The sequence below is a fragment of the Ptychodera flava genome, chromosome 2 (assembly GCF_041260155.1).
Source record: "Ptychodera flava strain L36383 chromosome 2, AS_Pfla_20210202, whole genome shotgun sequence".
Lineage (NCBI taxonomy): Eukaryota > Metazoa > Hemichordata > Enteropneusta > Ptychoderidae > Ptychodera > Ptychodera flava.
In genome coordinates, this window is record NC_091929.1 from 48,492,270 (window position 1) to 48,510,420 (window position 18,151).

At 38.1% G+C, this 18,151-nt stretch overlaps 1 protein-coding gene across 1 annotated transcript; it reads left to right on the forward strand.

The window, feature by feature from the left end:
- Positions 1–10,495: 10,495 nt before the first annotated feature.
- On the forward strand, positions 10,496–13,398 carry LOC139122706 (arenicin-1-like). The gene is made up of 5 exons (XM_070688330.1): positions 10,496–10,676; positions 11,099–11,236; positions 11,614–11,730; positions 12,209–12,359; positions 12,751–13,398. Exons 1-5 carry the CDS (start codon positions 10,596–10,598, stop codon positions 12,852–12,854), a joined length of 591 nt encoding a protein of 196 aa, XP_070544431.1. The 5' UTR covers positions 10,496–10,595; the 3' UTR covers positions 12,855–13,398.
- The last annotated feature ends 4,753 nt before the right edge of the window (positions 13,399–18,151 follow it).

Here is an 18,151-nt window from a genome sequence, read left to right on the forward strand (position 1 = left end):
ATCCTGGGACAAAAATCTTGAAAGTGTACGCATTTCGCGAAATTGACATCGTGCAATTCCGCGCACGGCACCTGAGTTGTAGCATTTGCGCGTTTCTTTTTTCTTATTCTATCGTTTATGGTTTCATGCAACAATAAATGGTTCGTGGTAGCCAAAATGTCCTAACACATAATCCTTCCAAGTTACAGGTAAAAACAACCTTATGATACGTCGTAACATCGTTGTTTCAGGACGAGTTGACGGTACTATACTTTGGGCGAAGCGGTTTTAGTACGATGTGGTACTTGGGGCGAAGTGGGGTTGGGCGAAGTAGTACTTGGGACGAGGTGGTTTTGGTACGAAATGGCTTTGGGACGAAGTTGGTGGGGCGAACTGGTTTTGGTGCGAAGTGTCTGGACCCTGTTACTTTCTTATAATAAATTCTCATAGAGAAAACAGAAAAGTATCGAGAATTTGTCATGCTTTTTATATTAACTGCAGATTTCATAATGATTAGTGCACTTTGCAAAACAGACTTTCAATTTGCATATGACATATATCTCTGATATATCTGACATACCATACCCGAAGGGTGCGCCGAAAAATATTAAATACCAAGATATCTCTGAAATATGTCTAATACATGAAAGTCATGCAGCCGAAGGGCGTGCTGAATATAATTTTTAACTAACGAGTCCGAAAGCTACGGCGAAAAATATTAAACATAAGATATCTCTGATCTATGTCTGATATGTCCAAAGGGTGTGCTGAAAAATATGTTTCATTGTGAAAGTTACGCGCCTGAAGGGCACGCCGAAAAATGCAACTGAATGATGAAATTTGAGGCTGACAAGATCATGCATTTTAGGCAAGTGTTCTATAATTTGTACCGGTTACTGTAAATCTTCATTCTAGTAATTCGTCAAATTTCAACATTTCGCCACTTGGGCTTGAATTCCCACGATTTACCAGAGCTGTAATTCTTCAAAATTGGCGGCAAATTACATTTTCAAGTCTTGCAGCGCCATTCCAGGCACCCGCGTGTCTCGTGAATTCCTATGATTATGCATGGAATGTCTCACGCAAGGTTGGACAATAGAAAGACAATGTAGTCGAACTTTTATCAAAACTGTAGCTGTTAAGTATTGCTTTTCATATTTTCACAGCTTGGATTTAAAACAATGGTGTTGTGACATGTCTCATGCATACTACGTATTAATCATTGTGAAACTAGCGTTGGCAAGTTTTCTTCTCGGCAAAGTATTTGTAAATTTGGGAGTCAGACTTCTTGGGCCTTGGAGTGAGCATATCTCCAGGCTGTCGGAGCTAAGAGTTGCCCCAGGCAGCCATCAGGCTGACCTGGGGAAATAAAGTTTCGAGCGCAACGTTAATTCCTGTGTCGCCTGATCTACATATTTACTCCATCTACGCGTACTGTGGTCTGAAGTTCCCCTTAATCCTGATTCAGAACAGCATGAACTTTTCCTTTTCAATTTGATACAAGTATAAGCCAATGTTCAAAAAAACACACCGACCCCCCCCCCCCCCATGGGCATTTCAAAAAATTGGTCCCCCCGCCATCACCAAAGTCAAAAAACGGGGGCATACCCCATGAATCCACCGCCGTCCCATGCCGAAGAAACTGACCAGTCCCTAATGTCAACTTATGTCAAAACAAAATCGAAATAAAAACAAATTTTGCTTGTCATGAACATGTTTAAATTATCCAGGGATTCAACGGAAGGAACTCTACTAGCCGCATGGATCTTTTTTCTGAGTGTTTTGTATGTTTTTAAGGTTTTTTATGTATTTTGGGGGCGTTTTGTTGTTTCTGTATGATGATATTTGCAAATCTTGACCTACAGTCTATTTCCCAAGTTATGCTAACAATTCTTAAAGTCCGTATATATATTTGTATATAAGATATATATATATATATATATATATATATATATATATATATATATATATATATATATATATGAATGAAAGTGTTTTAGAAAATAGCCGCGCTTTCAGGCATTTTCTGTCTTCGAACATTGCAATGTAGAAAATATTTTTCGCTCAGAATAAAGTCATATTCCCATATTAAGGACCCGCAAATACTGGAAAGAGTTTAGACTGGTCACAAAAACAAGCAACAAAACAGGCAAGTTTCTCCACTTTGGATCGACATGGGTCACTCAAGGTCATTGACCCTACAAGTACACTGCAGTAAAGGCGTTTTCGGCATGCTATTCTTTGATCTTTTAGTCCCAACCGATAAGGCCAAAAAAAAAATAGTTTGTTTCTCATCCCCGCGCGCGTCAATGTAGACCCGCCGCGCCAACCTTTTTTTTGCATCTCAAGAGGGAACGAAAAAAAAAATGGAAAAAAAAACAAAAAAAAAACTAAGAACAAATTAAACCGTTCAGATCATACCAAAGCAACACAAATATTTTATGATATACAAAACTGAACTAGACAGAACATTGAACATCACACAGTGCTGTAACATTCCATTCAGAACTGTACACTATGTCATTGAAAGCTATCAAAACTGCATTCTGCACAAATAGTAAACAAGTCATCGTTGATGACACAGTCCCCACTTGTTAATAATGGGTACTTTGATTACATGTCCTCAGAGAGGATAGAGTCCTCTTCATTAATTAGGTCTGTGATAAAAATACTTTGATACAGATGGCGCTCAATGGCCAAGAATGAGTTCCATGGTGATGAAAACATAAAACCAATGTAGGCCACCATCCTAAAGTTCATAAAATGAGTCAACTAGGAATTAATCAACAGGATGTTGCAAAACATTTTTGCATACAATTCTAACAATTAATAGATTATCACTGGTACCATATTTCATAAAGTTTGATGCAGTATTTACAACACTATGAGATCAACATCTGTATCAAGTTTCATCACATTTGACGTTGTATTAATTTGTGGCTATATCACCCTAATTAGGAAAGTTCATTACTTATGCAATTACAAATTAATTAAAATGACACTGATAAAATGTCTTTTTCAATGTTAAAGCAATGTGAGCTTAACATCAGTTAACATCTGTATAAAGTTTCATGAATTTGATGCAGTACATATTTCTTGACATATCAGCCTACTTACGAAACTTCAATAATTGACATGTTACTGCTACATGACGTGAAACAAATTGACGAGCATATGTATGAAATAGGTCAATGTCAACTTTGAATGATACTGGTGGAAATATGTCTGAGTTATGGCTCTGTACATGAAAACATCGTAATAAAATGGCTGCCTAGCAACCATATTGGATCGCATCACATAAAAAATCGACGTACATATGTATGACATAGGTCAATGTCCTTGTACCAACTTTCAATAAATCGGTTGAGATATGCCTGAGTTATGCCTCTGTATATGAAAAAATCGTAACAAAATGGCCACACAGCAGCCATATTGGATTGTATCACAAAACAAATTGACGTGCATATCTATGACATTGGTCAATGTCCTTGTACCAACTTGAATAAAATCGGTTAAGATATGCCTGAGTTATGCCTCTGTATATGAAAAAATTGTAATAAAATGGCCACCTAGCGGCCATATTGGATTGTATCACAAAACAAATCGACGTGCATATCTATGAAATTGGTCAATGTCCTTGTACCAACGTTGAATAAAATCGGTTGAAACATGTCTGAGTTGTGGCTCTGTACATGAAAAAATCGTAATAAAATGGCTGCCTGGCGGCCATATTGGATCGTATCACAAAAAGAATTGACGTGCATATCTATGACATTGGTCAATGTCCTTGTACCAACTTTGAATAAAATTGGTTGAAACATGTCTGAGTTATGGCTCTGTACATGAAAAAATCGTAATAAAATGGCCGCCTGGCGGCCATATTGGATCGTATCACAAAACAAATTGACGTGCATATCTATGACATTGGTCAATGTCCTTATACCAACTTTGAATAAAATTGGTTGAAACATGTCTGAGTTATGGCTCTGTACATGAAAAAATCGTAATAAAATGGCTGCCTGGCGGCCATATTGGATCGTATCACAAAACAAATCGACGTGCATATCTATGACATTGGTCAATGTCCTTGTACCAACTTTGAATAAAATTGGTTGAAACATGTCTGAGTTATGGCTCTGTACATGAAAAAATCGTAATAAAATGGCCGCCTGGCGGCCATATTGGATCGTATCCCAAAACAAATTGACGTGCATCTGTATGACATATGAAGTAATCCTTGTACCAAGTTTGAATGAAATCGCTTCTTGCATCTCTGAGATATCTGTGTGAACGGACGGACGGACGCACACACGCACGCACGCACGGACATGACCAAACCTATAAGTCCCCCCGGACGGTGTCCGTGGGGACTAAAAAGCAGCACTGTTGATATGCTAAAAATTTGCTGTGCATTTATCTCTGCATGCATTCCTATGTTCTCATGTTGTAAGCGCGTTGTTGTTGATGGTGAATAAAAAAAAAGTAGCAGCAAAAAAAAAAACCCGCGTCACCGCATCATTTTTGCAAGATGCCTAGGATGAGAAACAAACTATTTTTTTTTGGCCTAAGGGAAGATGCCCGATTGTTTCATAGCTGAATGTCTTCTAAAAGGAATGCAACACTCTAAGTTTTTGACTGCATTAAAGCTTGTTACCTGTGGAGGCCTTTCATCCAAATATTGACCAAGTAAGAGGTTTTATGTTTTGAATATAAGCTTCATATGCAAAGAAAGTTTACTTTTTTGAATTTCGAGAGAAAAAAACGGGAAAATTCGGCCATTTGGGGACTGTTAACCCGCTCCGGCGGAGTTTTATTTTTTGCCCGGGGTATGAAAAAACGCCCTCACACGGCCAAGTACTCGCCTCTGCTTTCTTGGGAGGAACAACAGTTTCTGATACTAACTCACTTCACTTCACACATCCGTAGGAGCGTGGAGCGGCTTTTTATCACTTGTCTTTCGCTTGTTAATCTCAAGTTAAACGAGAATTTATGCCGGTTGCAAAACTAGAATTCAGGTACAACTTACCCTGCAGACTATGGATAAGCGAACTATTCCGCATGACAGTAAAAATAATACCCAACCTCCACAAAGGATGAATGAATGAACCGAACACAAGGCACATTCTGGTTGTGTTCCATTGTATATATTTTAATGCATGGATAAACTTGTAAAAAACTCTGCAAAATTCCTTAAAATCTTGAATTTTTTGAGATCTTACCAGCAGGAAGCAGCTATCTGTATTGCATATACCCCATAAACTGGAAGTTACGATCATCTCATCTTTTCATGAATTTTATATCTCTGATCAGTTGAAAATTATAAAATTATAAAGTAAGCTTTCTATTCGTTTCCGACATACATATTTTAGAATGTAGCACGTAAACCAGGTACACCACTGAAACTTTAGTATGGTTGTCAAGATTGAATGTTATATTTTGCTTTAAAGATCTAGGTGTACAGATACAGGCCAAGTAAGCAGTTCATTCACTTTTCACATTTTGAAGGCAAGAATGGGTGACTTAGTAGTAGAAACAACGAATCGAAAGGCTTTTTCAGTTCGCAACATTTAACAATACAATATGTAAAAACATGCCATCTATCCTGCGAAACACAACACAAAAACACATGACAGGGTTGACCTTCAGGTTTGAGTATAGCAGATACTGAATGAATGAATCTGCAAGACTAATCATTTATTATATTTGTGGTTAATTTGTTTATTACATTTGTGGTAAATTTGTTTATTACATTTGTGGTTAATTTGTTTACAGCGTTTTTTTATGAGAGCGGCAACTCAACGCTGATGTTGTCTTTTTTCTGCATTGAATTTCTCTTCCCATTTATTCACATTCTTGCTGAATGCTCTACATCACCTGCATTGACTCTAAAAGTAATAATGAATTGTATGCTAACGCTTCATCACGTGACATGCAGAATTGCTGGAACATTCTGCTGACTCTGCGAACTTATGGAAATTCACTGACTTTTTTGTCACCTTCTCAAAACGTTGACATCAATTCTCTTTCACCCTCGAAATAAAGTCTCTTAACGTACAGTGACACTGATTTGTGCTAATATTTTTAAAATTTTGCGATTGGCTAGGTAGGTCCCATGTTCATGATCAAGTGTAAGCTATGGCATCTTTGAAGTCTACGCTAATGATACAAGACCATGTTTTATCATTAGGAACTTGACATGCCCGTATTTACGCAGAGTGAACAAAACAGGGCGAACGGGCAGAGTCAATATGTTTTTTATATATTTTTCATAGTACTATCACATTTCAATCGAAAAGAAAACTCAAAAGATAGCAAAACAGATAACATGCCCGTACGATCAGACTTTGATATACGTTTTGCCTAGTTACTACACTTCTACCACCTGTCTAAGGGGATGTGGATACACGTACTTTCAATTTTTGCAACATGGCCATAGCGGACGGAAAACTGTAACATTTGTCCTTGGGACTACATCAGAATTGTTTTAGTGATTAAGCTCTGAAGATCTGGGAAGTATATACGCAACACATACCTTAAAGCCATTCAATACGTCCATGATGTTCCGGGTGACTTCAGCGGCTAATTTATGTAGAGTTGGTTTACAGAAAGGCGTCCCACATCGTCTGCCAAGACAAACAGGTGCCAATCAGTCTAGAAACTTAGTACACACCTTTTTATATTCTCTGCTGGTACATGTACACAATGGAAACTATTGTATGTAGACTATGGGCATAAGTTCCCCAAACATTTAGCACTGGACAAAATGGTCACTGTTGGTCACCACATTTGTCATGATCTTAGACATGAAATGTTTCTCTTGACACAACAAAATGGCTGAGGCACCTTGTTTGGGTTTGTGAAAAATCCTTCTGATTTGAAAAGTTCATGTTATTAAGGGACTGGGCAGAAGAGAAAATAAGGGGATGGCCAGGGTTTTTTCCTAAATGATGCTGCGAGGAAAATAGTAAAAAGTTTTAAAAAATTGACCCTCCAACCTTTTTATGTGCATAAACAGTGATTCTCCGGCCCCTTCATGTCAAAGTCTGTATCAATAATATATTAATTGACATAAGAGTTCTCATTTGACAATTTAACTTCTAAATAATCACTTTTAACCATAAATAATCACTTTTCAACATTTTAAGTAACTCGATGAAGAGTGATCACATTTCACAATAAATAATTATAACAACTTCTAGTATATTTGGCTATTCAAAATGAAAGGGGACAATGGCCGTACTGCTTACATTCATTTATAGTCTTACCTATTAAAATCATACAGAGAGCACTATTATTGTTTATCATGGAACTTATTACGGCTTAAAAGTCAGGATTTAACAGCTGTTTTACATATACAGATAAATGCACAATTATAGCAAATTTTGTGGGGGAAAATGTGTGATAGTATGCCGTTAGACCATCACGAGAAATTGATTGGTTTGGTGCAATTCAAATATCACATTTGTTATTTTCATCTGCATTTTCAAACACTCTATATTCTAACCATACACTCTAGAGAATCTACAATCTATGTTATAATCAAGTACATTAATATTTATTAAATTTTCGAACATAAGTTTATATTGTAAAAATGTTCATAATTTGTTCATAGACTGTTATGTACATTGTATAGTGGATCAACAGTTTCGGTGTAGTTCCAAAAACGAATTTCTTGTGCGAATATGTACTTGTACCCACCATTTTATAGTAACGTATATTTGTATCAATTATCAAACATCTATGAATGTGCAGATATTGCTGGTTTTATATTCGAAAATAATTGTTCATAGTTTTCTCATAGACTACCAAGTAGAGTGAATCAATATTTTTGATGAAATCCAAAAACAAATTACTTATACAGTCATGCATGTTTTTACCTGCCACTTCAAGCAAAGTGCATTTACATAAATTATCTAAAATATGTAAATGTACAGATACATCTTGTTTTTAGGGAAAACTTGTTGATAGTTTGACAAATAGATTTCCATGCATTATGATTTGATATTATTGGCGAAGCAATATATCAGTCATATTTTACCTTCTAAAAGGTTGCGTAGCATATTAACCCCAAACGTATGCGTGAAATTTCATGATTCTTTAAAAACTGCTAGCGCGACAAATGGCGACACAGCCCCAAAACACAAGCCACCCGCCCCATAATTTCTGTCCAGTCCCTAAATGTATGTGTACAGATAAAATAAATACGCTAAGTATGTACGCACGTTTTTCTTTCGTATTTTTTGTACGTCATTTTGTTTGTTATTGGTCAACTGTGATACTTCCAATCAGCAGCATTTTACCCTGAATTTTCTTCAATTGTTCCCTCTCTTTTCTCCCTCGGATTTGTAAATGTAGCCCTGCTTTAGTATTTTTGTACATTTTTCCGCGTTCACGGCGTTTATTCACCTGTTGCTAGATTGAATGGGGCTTGCATAAAGTAAAAGGAAGAAAAAAGCGGTGAGAAAGTAAGACGAAAGTGCAAAGTTGTTTATGTGCACCCTTTCAAAAAACCGGTGACGGATATACAATGGCTTAAAATCATAGGCGACAGAGTGTACAATCATTGAGCCGTTGAGCTTTTAAGTATCAATGATATATTGGTTGAGAAAGGATCTGTGACTCTCCGAACACTAATCGACTTTCAATGGGCATCGTGGGAAACAAGCAACGTTCACTTGATTGGCATATTTGTGTACGCCGAAATGTTCATACTTCAAGACAGCAAATAAAGAATCTTGAACATAAATTCAAAACAAAATTATATTTCCTTTGTTTAATTACCTTTAAGGTACGAATAATCTAAAAGATGCGTTGCAAAATGTCTTGTCAGATAATTAATATCGTAGGCATGATTTTGATTCTTGAGTTTTGCTTACGGAAAGTTTGAGCAAACGTTTTAAGTCTCAATGTTTGACAATTTCGAGGTGCGTACTACGCCCTTAAAGTAGTATGCGCCTCGAAAGTGAAGACTTCAACTTTGGCTGAAACTTTCATCAAGGAATATTTTAACCATCCTCTTTCAAAATAAAGAATAAAAATCGGGGATTACCGTGCACACTTTGTACTAAAGAAACAAATTACCCGAGATTTACCGATATTTGAAATTCAAAATGGCCACAATTCATGTGTTTACTCTATGGAGAAAATTTAAATTTTCGATTTTAGAAAAACTAAGACGATGAAAAGTTTTCTTACACCAAGAGCTTTAAAATAAACCCACCGTGGTATATCTGACAAGAAAATTTTATGAAAAGTGACAACGTAGGACTCGAACCCACATCCCCGAATACATTTCGGATGCTCTACCAACTGAGCTAATGGATCAGTCGGAATTACGGTGGTCAGTCCTGTCACTTAGATGGGGCTCTTCATATCGTGTGAGTGTATAGTGAGTTTAGGGTAAACTCATCACCTAATCTTTCTGCCTAAGGATCCTATGGATTCAACAGGGACTCGCACAGAAGTCACCAATGATTTTTGGACTCCCATGAGAGACCACATGGGTAATAAACTCGGTTTCGGTAACATGACAGGGCACAGCCATTGCGATGTCGCATCTGCGATCCATATTCATTTCTACCAAATCAATCGTTACAAACCAGATGTGAACTGAATATGCTCACGTACTTTACAACAGGTTCATTACGTAGTAGTACGCTTTCCAAAAAACAGATATCTTTCAGATCATTATATGTAGCAGGTTCCATCAACTTTTGCACAGTAGCCTCTGAGTTAAATCACTAATTCCTTGTGCCTGTTCGCTAGCTTGGTTTTTCTACCAAGTTGTCGCCTGAGCAATTGCAAATTACATGTATGACTTTCCGAGTCCACTTATACGTGAAAAACCCCTGTAAAGAAACCATGTGAACGCATTTTTTTCCCACGAAAGCTGCATTCTATAATTACTTTGGGACAGTCCCTAAAAGAGCCAAATCGACTCGCATTCAAAAGACTACTTTACGCAGGTGCCGTTAAACCGTATCACTCCCTTCATCCTGGCAAGGACCGTCCGCAGTAAATGGAGTACCCTGACAAGTCTAAAATGTCCATACACAAATTTATATAGGCTTTTTTCCCATTAAGAATAAAAGTTTATTCGGTCGAATTTAGGGACATAACATTATTCAAATTTAAAGTCAATGGCGAAAGCCTCATCTAAGTCAAGTTTAGTAAGGTCGCCCAAAATGCCGAGGGGCATTGAAAATGAGCAACAGGTACCGGACTCACTGAAATGAAGGTAGAATGAGCCCCCCCCCCCCCGAGTGATTATTACAACAAATAAAGGCATAAAAGTAAATTGTATGCAAGCCCGGGTCTCCGTTCGTATTGATTGCTGGGAAAAGTCAAAGAATACCAAGTTTTGAGAGCACATCAATAATGACAGTACATCCAGGTACTGCAAAAACAACAAGGCATGTTGTCAGTAACCATAACATTTATTTTGTGAAATATTTGGCATAATTCCAAGCAGGAAAAGTATTGTATTCGAAATGTATATAAGGCACCGTGTTGAGACATAAAGTCTTCAGAATCATTTGCGCTGATCATAGCCGTGCAGAGACCAGCTTAACTCAAACAGAGGCACGTTGACAGAAGTTGCAGACATCGGAGACAGAATGAAGTCATTGGTGATAGTTGTTGCGTACCTGGCGATCAGTGCGGTCCAGTCTGCACCCGATGATCCTGCCGAGTCGAAGGTGAGACATCTCTCTGGAATATATCGACTTCTTATATACGCTATACTTTCGTCTTCTATTTACATGAAATGATGGTCAAAGCAGAAGAAAAGAATCTTGTAATTATTTGACGGGTAGCAATATTTTGTTTTCACAACTGTGTCAAAGTCGTTCCCCAAAATGCATTTTCAAAGTGTGTACGGCTGGCACAAGAGGTGCTCCGTCCGATCCGTCCGTACAAGGGGAGGTTGAATGATTGTAGCTCTGGAATTCAACCACACATCGAAGACAACCCTTACGTCGTTTCTTTCATATCATGGATTTTGTTTCACCAAAGTGTTACATCTGAGTTCTACATTGGTGTAAGATTAGCATCAGTCGAACAAGTAGATGAGCATATATTTATTAATTCATATGTATCATGTGTACACCTGATATTGCAGGGCAATACATATTCTGTCACTGTGAATGATGGCGGTACGGAAAGAGAAGAAACCATCATCATTGATGAAGAGAAGAATGTGGAGATTTTCAAGAGTGTGAATTCAGACGATGCTGACATCGTTGAAGATTTTAACACGGTGATTAATTCATTACAGTCCATTGTTTACCCTGAAAGGTCAAAGCGAACTGTCTTGACTTCTTAAATCGTCTTGTCTTTATACGGACTCTCTACAAAATCCTGCCAGATGAAGACGGTTTGAAAAAACAATGCAGGACAGATTTAAAACAACATATGGAGACAGATTTTATATTTATTTGTTTAAGATTTTCTCAGGTCGTTCTACCCATAATGTCATTCTTCCTCACACGTTTTCGAATTTCAGATGAATTTGTGCTGTTCAAAGTTTTACGTGATGCGATTGTGAGAGATTACTGACCTCCGATATTTAGCCAACACGATAAAACTCAAGTTCACGAGCACTAATAGCCGCTAAAATGTTAATTTCATCGACAGGGCCTTGAGGCTTTCATTCCGACACACGGGGACTCGTGTTACGTCAAACCAATGATCAGTGAAGAAAACACTTCACCGGCAGATTTGAAGGCAGATATCGAAAGTGGAGACTCCAAGGTAAGTAGGAGGGCTTAGCGAAGAGGGTAAGTAGGAGGGCTGAGCGAAGAGGGTAAGTAGGAGGGCTGAGCGAAGAGGGTAAGTAGGAGGGCTGAGCGAAGAGGGTAAGTAGGAGGGCTGAGCGAAGAGGGTAAGTAGGAGGGCTGAGCGAAGAGGGTAAGTAGGAGGGCTTAGCGAAGACAGCAAGCCAATGGCAGAGTGACAACATCACAATATGAATATCGATGACGTACAGGGGAAAACCGGAGGGAGAGTGTGACAGATTCTTACCTGCCCGAAAAAGTGAACGTTTCCTAGCACTGCACCATTATTGAAACATTATATTACCAGAAAAACTAATCTTATAGTTTACTCGTACAGTTCAACATATGTGCAATGAGTACGTCAACATAAAACGTAGTCTGTACATTTAAAAAGTTAACTCATAATTTTTTCCGCAGCCCAATAGGTGACAATTCCATTCTTATATCTCTTTCAGAGTACAAATCCAGTCGACGATGAAAAAGACGAGTATTATACTTTGGCCGGTAACCCAATCATAAAAAGATCCGTCGTGGGCGAAACCATCTCCGAAAAATGCGAAGGGAGGAACATCTATTGGTTGACTGCTCTGTCACACGGAGATCAAGGTAGTTATACGGCTGTAAGCTGAATTGAAACTCCCGCGTGTGCTTAGTTTCTAAGAAAAGTGTTGTTACACCATGACACACCAGGCAACTTTAAAAATGCGAGATGTTGAGAGCTTTTATCGCACTTGTCAACGATTCGGAGAAGACAAAGAAATGGCGAGTTTATTTGACTACAACACTCGACAAAAATCATAAGGGCAAGGCGTCTTTGTAATATTCGGTTCAGGAGTTAAAGCCAAATGCAGTGTTAGCAGGATAGCAGAGGAGCAAGCACAATGTTGTATGTCATTTTACGTGCAACAAGAGATGACTTTTTCTGTTGATTCGTTTTGTCACTTGAGTTTAAATTCAAGAAATGCATATACACAAACATTCTTTCCTTTCATCGCAGATCGTCACAAACGTGCCTGCACCTACTTGAGGTATTGTAGAATCGTCATCCTTCGTTCAGGAAATTTGGTGAAAATTTGTCGGATAATCATCCGTTGTAATTAGTAACCGTCGTATAGCAACGCTAACACTGGCTAACGATGCAGGTGCCAGCAACGTCGCAGATATGTATCTCTGTACTTTTAAAAGTCATTTCTTAAATGTATTTTACTTATCAGGAAATGAAATGAACTTCATTGGAAACGAAGAGCAGAAATGAAAATTGTCAAATGTGAACGTTAGTGAGAAAGCTTTAGCTTTTTATAGGGACAAGATGTATAAATATTCAAGATGTTCCTGTTGTAATTGTCATGTGCTTTTATTCCTTAGACCTAGTAAATTCTTCATTTAACATGAATGATGCTCATAATTTGACCTGTTCTGATGTCATAATTTCTCTCTACGGCGAAGAATGAATATTCACTCTGTTACTTCGTACCCAAAATTAGCCTTTTTAAATGATATATATTCATTAAACAGAGGCCTGGATTTATGATTGAGTATAATCGCCACAATCTTGATCAAATGTATGAGAAAATATTCAAACTTTATGTTACTTCTCAGTCTTGATATCGCTATTAAAGGAAATCCATTGGACTTTCAAAATTCATATTGATTGTCATCTCCTGATTTGTCCGTGTGGAAATGTGTATAAACGTCTGCATCAGTATGTTCCTGGTGCAGTGAGTGTATTTTGTAAATGTCCAACCTTTCACTTTCCCAATTCGTACACTTTGTATCGAATCTGCTTCATCCAGTGACAAATTTCCCCCTTCGCCTACTCACCTTCTTCCATCTCCTAATATGGGAAACTTGGCAAAGAGTCACCGTTTGCTCTCTTTCAATTTAGGGCCTAATACAAGAGTTCCTAACTTCAATTTCCCACTCCTTTTCTGGAATTCCCCTCCGTGAACATGGACACACGCCCCCCTTTCCTCCGCTGTCTGGGCTCATCCATAGGTACCTGCCCAATGAAGAAATAAACTGTCACGTCTCTTCTGGTTAACATTTAATTGCTTTCCCGCCCGTTTCCCGCCCCGATTGTACGAGATGAAAATACCCCTCAGCTTACTAAGAACTAGGAGCTCACTTGCTGTTGGGCAGAAATATTTCTACCCTGCTAACTGCTCCTGGTAAACAAGGGCTTGCCGTGCAGTGCACAGTGCAACTGCATTCAGACCCAATGAAAACTTAAGATGACATCACAAGTGTATGTTCCACAGGCTCTTGAGTCAATGCAGGCGAACCGCTAGCCGTCACCGATACAATTGTATCGATGACGGCTAGCGGTTCGCCTGCATTGACTCAAGAGCCTGTGGTATGTACCGCCTTGACAGCGATAAACACGATTGGAACTAATTTGGGATCATTGGATATGAAGTAAGGTCGTTTTCACCTGCAAATGTAAGCTCATCTGCTTTTCTGTTTAAGTTACACACTTGTTTTTATGAGTAATTTGTAATATCTCAACATTCAGCTATACGACTCCTAACACTCTTGAGAAATTTGAAAAGAATGAAGATCCAATTATCTTAAATTAGTTCCAATCGTGTTAATAGATTAAATTACCGGTATGTGGAAACTCGAATCCGGCTAGTTTTTGTTAAAATAGCACGTGTAGTAGTCTTGTCCAGACCTCGGTCGCATCGGTGGCTTCGCTCATCGCATGTCTGTCTCTACTACCACCGACATGATTTAGTTTCTTCAGCGAAGTGAGCGAGGTCCGGAAAGTGAGATTCGGTATACACTTGGAGGTGGAGATGCACTACATTCGACTAGATGGCGTGCAGAGCAAGTCGAGGCAAAACCGTTGATTTGAGCATCTGCTGCAAAAATGTGGTTCAAGCTCATGATTGTCTGCCTGTTTGGCTATTCCACGTCTTCAATACAAGTAAGAACTCTCCAATATATTGCCTAAATTTTCGGGTTCACGACATCCATTTGCCTGAAACTAGTTTGAATGGACAAGCAGCATTAAATGCAATTGAAAAATTCTCATTAAAAAGAAATTCGGCGGCGGGTTCAAAAGTCAAATGGGTCTGTTTTCCAGGGGTCATGACACTAATAAATGGTCCATAATAAAGCGGAATACTAAGGGGTGGACCATTTGATATCCTGGGGGGGGGCTTGGAAGATTGGTGGAGAGCCATTATTTTTTTCCCACGTGTTTCACCATGAATTTTTTTTTCTACAGGGCATATGCTGGCAACTTTTTTTTCACTTTCCTTCTTCGAGATATATTTTTTTTTACCAAATTTCGGTGCAATGTTTGTTTGCTTGGTTTTCACACCCAGTAACAAGATGCTGTTCTATTGCACCCAGACTATATTCAAGAAACTAAATAAAGATATGTAAATACATGTACATTTTTGATTCACTTTACAAAACATATTTGTAAAATCGTATACATTTATGGCATTTACTTGTAACTGTTGTCCTTACATGGAAAGTAGCCGGGTAATTTAAGAAAGTAGACGGGTGGAATGTAAGGGAGCGAAGCGACCGAGTGGCAAGTGAGCGTAGCGAACGAGGGGGGGAGCACGAAAGGGGGGGTGTCCCCCCTCTCGCAAGGCGAAAAATGAAATTTTGGAGTGGAAATGGTGTTCTCTGGTGGCATCTGAGGTGACATTTAGCTGAGACTGAAACAGTACTTTTGTTGTGTGTCTTAGACGTGGCTCACATACAACAAAACAAACAAACATGATTTTGTTTTGTTTGTATTATTTATGACACACTTATGGTTTTATTTGCAGTGAAGATGTAACATTTAATCTTAAATCACCCGCTGTCTGCTCATTTCATTGCCCATTTCCCATTCTTCATTACCACATAGTAGTTTCCCCAAAGCCATCAAACTCATTCGCTTTTGTTAAGAAAAACATTGGTAAGATAATTCACTATAACAGTGTTCGCATTTACGAATAAAACATGCGTATATAGAAAACTCATAACAATGAAAAAATGTGTAGAGAGTCGATACAATGCGTAATAATATTATGCATTGGATTGAGTCTCTACGCATTTTGTCATTGTTATGAGTTTTCTGTACGCAAACGATAATAGTAAAATGTTTGCAAGCTGTCTCTCTTCTTGTGGTATTTTGACAAAATCCATACATTCAGATTTACACATTTCTGGAAAACACTGGTGAGCAATTTCGATTTCAGCATACTTCCTCTAATCAGAAGGTCATGTATACTGTACAATTGTTCATATTCAGTTATTGTTCCTCAAGCTTGAAATGGTTTATGCTTTATAAAACTCCAGAGCTACTGCTTGATTTTTTTTATTGATGCTGCAGTGTGCATCGAACAATTGCCAAGATTTTTTTTTTCCGAGTCGCAATGGTCCATAATTGTTTTTCCATCAGCCACTTAAAGCCAGATTTTTTTTTTCGAGCAACTCCACCTGTCATCTTTTTTTTTCCCCAAATCTTCCAAGCCCCCCCCCAGGATATCAAATGGTCCACCCCTAAATAATAAATGTCCCTTCGATACAGAGATCCCTATATGGAAGAAAGTATGGACACCAGAAGTACTGCTCTGTACTGTGCTCTCTCTCTCTCTCTCTCTCTCTCTCTCTCTCAATTTTTTGGGAAATCTACCTTCCCTAAAGCCTTTGAGTTAGTAAATTTACGAAATATGAAATGGACATGCCTGGACATGCCTAAGTGAAAAATCAATTACACAAAAATCTGAAAGAAAAACAAACCTCAGTGTTTAAGTTCTATGTGCGGAGGACAAATAATATCGAAAAGGTCACACATCTTTGAGTTCTGTCAGTGTCATTTGTAGTTTTATCGCTCAGCTGGTTTTTACGTTTATCACACTCTGTCGAGTATAACCTCTTGCTTTCCGACTTCACTGTACTTTTTATAGCAGCCCACGTACACAATGACGCACACTCCATGAAAACACAAGTTTTAGTGGTGGAAATTTACGCCAAGTAGTAAAGTTTAGCCCGCAATGCAAAAATTTGTTCTTTCTTGTGAAATCTTGCCATGGCTTACTGGAGAGTTGCAATCTCTCCAGAGTGAGAAAAAAGATCCGCATGGCTATTCCGATGGTGTTACTGCGAACAGTTCACATTTTTACCCGATCGGTCAATATAGAATAAGGCAGGTGGGCCATTCTGATGTCCAGTCATGTTGCAATTCCTCTATAGCGTACGATGACCAACTTTTATTTTAGGACAATGTCTATTATTGACCTGCGCCTGTCAATAGACAAAAGTTGGCTATTGACACGCGGGACGTTTTTCGCCAAAATTCACCATATTTAAGCCTAATAAACTGTCCAATGCTTTTTAGGATGCTTGATAAAGCCTTTGTACATTAAATTCAGGACAAAGTCGCTGCAATTTTGAGTAATTGTAGAGTTTACCATGTACGACATGTTGCACCACCGCGCCTGTCAATAGCCTGGATGTGGCTATTGACACGCGGGACTCGCTGTCCAAATTTTAATGGATTTTTATCGAAACACACTGGCCCATGCTTCTTAGAATGTCTTTCTTACACAGCCTCTTTTTGCACAAAAATACGGACGAGACGCTCTATACTTTATCTTGTACAGTGTTGAAGAGAAGTTATCTTGAAAAAGAAAGATCTTGAAAACCAGTCTTCAGAACTGTTTGGTATGTAATTACATTACACATAATATCAACAAAGCTTTATTAGTTTCAATTAGCATTCTCAGCCTCATGAACTGATAAATGGAGACAATAAACATTGATGGAGTCAACCTGGTGAGTATGTTCAACTTGGGTAAAAAAGTTGTTTTGTCTTTAACTCATCCTTGAGATGGTTTAGCTACAGGGGTGTTGAAAAGAGACTTCTTCAAAAGTATGAAAAATTCTATCTGAGAAAATCTGCATGATAAAATCCCGAAGTTCTTCCAAGAATGGCACAAAATGTCTTTTATTATTTCAAGTGTTGTACTATGATACAATAATTGCCTGAAACACCAACCTCGTTAGTAAAGTGCAATTATTTCTGCAATGAAATAGATTTTATTAAAATCTGACACTAGCATTTCCTTGTTAAAAGCTTGAGTTGCCCCAATCACTTCACTATGTGATGAAGTGTTAAAGCGTTGTCCTATTGAGAATTGCTTGCTAATAATGTTAGTATGAATTGATTATACATACATACTGTGAGTTTGATATTCTGAAGATCTGTACTGTTTAAGCAAGAAACCCCATCAATTGATGGTATATCACAAGATTTTGACCACATCACACAATTATGCATTAGTAATTGAAAATTGAATGCTATATCCATCGTTGAGGTGGCTTATTGCTATTATATCAAAACAAAATATTCAAATTCCGGCATCAAATGTCAAAAATGGAATTTGTTCGCT